The sequence below is a fragment of the Mizuhopecten yessoensis genome, unplaced genomic scaffold, assembly GCF_002113885.1.
Source record: "Mizuhopecten yessoensis strain PY_sf001 unplaced genomic scaffold, ASM211388v2 scaffold10643, whole genome shotgun sequence".
NCBI classification, from domain to species: Eukaryota; Metazoa; Mollusca; class Bivalvia; order Pectinida; family Pectinidae; genus Mizuhopecten; species Mizuhopecten yessoensis.
Window position 1 is genome coordinate 377055 of NW_018408649.1, and position 3508 is coordinate 380562.

At 40.6% G+C, this 3508-nt stretch overlaps 1 protein-coding gene across 3 annotated transcripts in view; it reads left to right on the plus strand.

Moving 5' to 3' along the window:
- LOC110461636 (RING finger protein 17-like) overlaps window positions 1-3508 on the plus strand; it is a 91400-nt gene that overhangs the window by 54490 nt on the left and 33402 nt on the right. The window contains exons 29-31 of one of the 3 annotated variants that reach the window (XM_021515191.1): window positions 308-479; window positions 750-921; window positions 1728-1937. In XM_021515191.1, coding sequence (XP_021370866.1) covers window positions 308-479; window positions 750-921; window positions 1728-1937 — 554 coding nt within the window. The remainder of the gene's footprint in view (window positions 1-307; window positions 480-749; window positions 922-1727; window positions 1938-3508) is intronic. The other 2 variants (XM_021515193.1, XM_021515192.1) reach the window with 2 other exon arrangements.

Genomic DNA, 3508 nt, shown 5'->3' on the forward strand with positions numbered 1-3508 from the left:
CTTCAACAATCAAGGTCAGAGGCGTCATATGTTTAAATCTTTTAATAGGTTCTTATGAAATCTTAAGATTACAAGTGTTAGATTAATAACAGGTGAGCGATGCAGGCCCATTGGGCCTCTTGTTTAAGATGAGAGATTAACACCAGGTGAGCCATGCAGGCCCATTGTGCCTCTTGTTAAATTTTGATACATGTTATATTACAGGGGTTATTCATTGTATAAAAATATCACCCATGGCCATCGTACGCTACTGTGCACTGCTACCTAAATATGAAATTGATATGCTTGCCTTACTTTACTGTGAAAGGTTTGTCCCTAGACATCAAGGTTGCTGAAGAAAAATCCAAGGCCAAGCAACAGGAGAACAAGTCATCAGAACCTGACTCCCCAGGCGATGTCCAGGTCATAATCAGTCATTTCCATTCCCCCTCAGACTTCCATGTACAGCTGGCATCATCAGCAGCCGAGGAACTGGAGAAGTAGGCCATTTTCTATTATTATTATATGTTACTTATATGTTTATGCTCCTTTTATCAACAACTCAATTAATCCTTTACTTCTTGTAGTATTGTTAATATATAGTAAGGTTTATCACAAAAATCAAAAGTAAATGTGAAATTTGTTATAGCGATACATTAAGATAATTGAAACCTTCACCTCCACTACTGCTGCATGCTTGATTTCATGGACAGTTGTTTATCCTCCAGATTGTATGTTAACAGCGACTACAAACCATGTTATATTGACAGGATGATGCAGGGTCTGCAGGAAGAATACAAGGACTCCGAGACGCAGTGGATGTCGTGGAAAGTGATGGAGTTCTGTGTCGCAAAATACTCGCAAGATGGACGCTGGTACAGGGGCAAGATCCAAAAGATACTCCACAAAAATGTGATGGAGGTTAGCGTTGTATTTGCAGAGGTAATGTGATAACAAGTAGGGCTCCATGTCTTACATGTTGGGTAGGCTGTTGTCTGGGTATATATAAAAAAAGTGTGTTTGGAAGGCATAGAGGATGTGTCGCAGTTGTTAACATAGGAGAGTTGGGGTATTGTATGTTAGGTGTTCTGTTTTAGGGAAGATAGGGGTGGGGTAGGTACTGTATGTCACATGTACTTTATAAGATTAGAGGATGGGGGTATTGTATGTTAGGTGTTCTGTTTTAGGGAAGATAGGGTTGGGGTAGGTACTGTATGTCACATGTACTTGATGAGATTAGAGGATGGGGGTATTGTATGTTAGGTGTTCTGTTTTTTAGGGAAGATAGGGGTGGGGTAGGTACTGTATGTCACATGTACTTTATAAGATTAGAGGATGGGGGTATTGTATGTTAGGTGCTGTGTTTTGGGGGATGGGTATTGGGTGTTGGGTGTTGTATTTTGGGGAAGATAGTTGTGTCATTTATTGTTGGAGAGATTGATGGGTATTGTATGCTGGGTGCTGTATTTTGGGGAATGGGTATTGTGTGTCAGAGGTATTGTTAGTTAGGGAGATTGGAGGGATAGGGGTATTGTCACATGTAATTGGGAAGATGGAAAAGTAAGGGTGTTAAATGTCAAAATATAACTGCAGTCATTCAGGTATGTACAAGTAACATTGTTATAAATCAGGTAATTAAAAAATATATAACCAGCCACTTTTGACTAGTTTCAGTTTTTAAATGGAAATATATGTGAGTTATGACTTTAGAGAGTGTGTATTCATCAGACATTAAACTCTGTGTGCAGGTGAAGTTGGTGGACTACGGTTACACGTGTACAGTCAGTCAGAATCAGCTACGCCCACTTGCCAGGTTCTTCCTCAAAGACATGTGCTTTGCCTTCCACTGTCACATGGCCAACCTGGTCCCAGCAGGTGATGGACACAAGTGGTCACGCACTGCATGTGAATTTATGGAAGAGACAACCCAGGGTGTGAAGCTGTACTTACAAAAAAAGGTTCATTACATTTAGACCTTCTCAAAAACAGGAAGTTAACTCTGAATTTCTTTTGATGTAGAAATAAAAAAGTAGAAAATGAATATGAATTTTTAGCCCACCGGGTCCGAAGGACCAAGGTGAGCCTATGCCATACCGTGGCGTCCGTCGTCCGTCCATCAACAATTTCTTTTAAACAACCTTTTCTTCTTAACCACTTATTGGAAATTAACTAAATTTGACTGGAAGCATCCATAGGTGGTGGGGATTCAAAATTGTACAATTGGTGGGGCTGACCCCCCAGGAGGCTGAGGGTCGGGGCCAAAAAGGGTTATTTGGATATATATGCTTTAAGCGACCTCTTCTCTGGAACTAAGAGATGGATATCAACCATATTTGACTGGAAGCATCCCTAGGTGGTGGGGATTCAAAATTGTACAAATGGTTGGGTTGACCCCCCCAAGGGGGCTGAGGGCGGGGCCAAAAGGTGGCAATTTGGCTATATTGCTATAAACGACTTCTTCTTTAGAACTATGCCATGGATATCAAATCATATTTAGACGAAAGCATTCTTGGGAGGCAGGGATTCAAAATTGTATAAATGGTGTGGCTGACCCCCCCAGGCTAAGGGGTGGGGCCAAAAAAAGTTTATTACTTTGATATGGTTGAGATCCCCACCATATAACCATAGATACAATTGCTGAGTATAAAGAAAAGAATGCACATTTGCTTCCAGGATTGCTCTAGGGTCTGGCCCCGCCCTTGGAGACATATTCCCTGGGCCATAACTTTCAAACGGTTGAGATCCCCACCCCAAAACTATATATACAAATGCTGGGAAAAAGGGACGAATGCAGTCATGATATTAGAATAGACCCTGGGGTCTGTCAATGAACCCCTAGGGACCTAGTTTCTTAGTCACAGCTTGGAAACAGTTGAGATGCCCACCCTATAACCATATAAACAATTGCTGAGTATAAAGAGATGAATGCACATATGCTTCCAGGATGGCCCTGGTGACTGCCCCACCCTTGGAGACTTAATCCCTGGGTCATAATGTAACGGTCTTCGCCCCTGGCTCAACCCTTTACATGGAGAGCACGACTATTCTAAACTGTCACTAAATGCTTATGACAAGCCCCCAGGAAATTATATGGTATTTCCAAACCAAGTACCTAATGACTGACTAGTTCTAAGTAACTAAAGAAGAACCAGAAAGCATAAGATAAGTTTACGCACACCTTTACGGTTACCGTTTATTAAGGAACCCAATATCAAATTACACAGATACAGATACAACAATTCTACAGACTCTCTCCAAATTCTCTCATAAATATGATGTACAATAAAGGTAGAACTATGTCTGAACCCTGGATACCAGAACTTTCTGATATATGTAGGGGACAAAACAAGTCTATTTATCCCTACTGTAGTTTAGCTAATAACAGAAATGAACCAAGTGCCAATGAATGAATACTATAAAATCCCAACTCTATATGAATTAATATAGGATTAGCAAATGGATAAAATATAGATCTAGAATTATTCTGATCACTAGGCTCTATGAATCAATGATTCTAAAGTCAAACTCT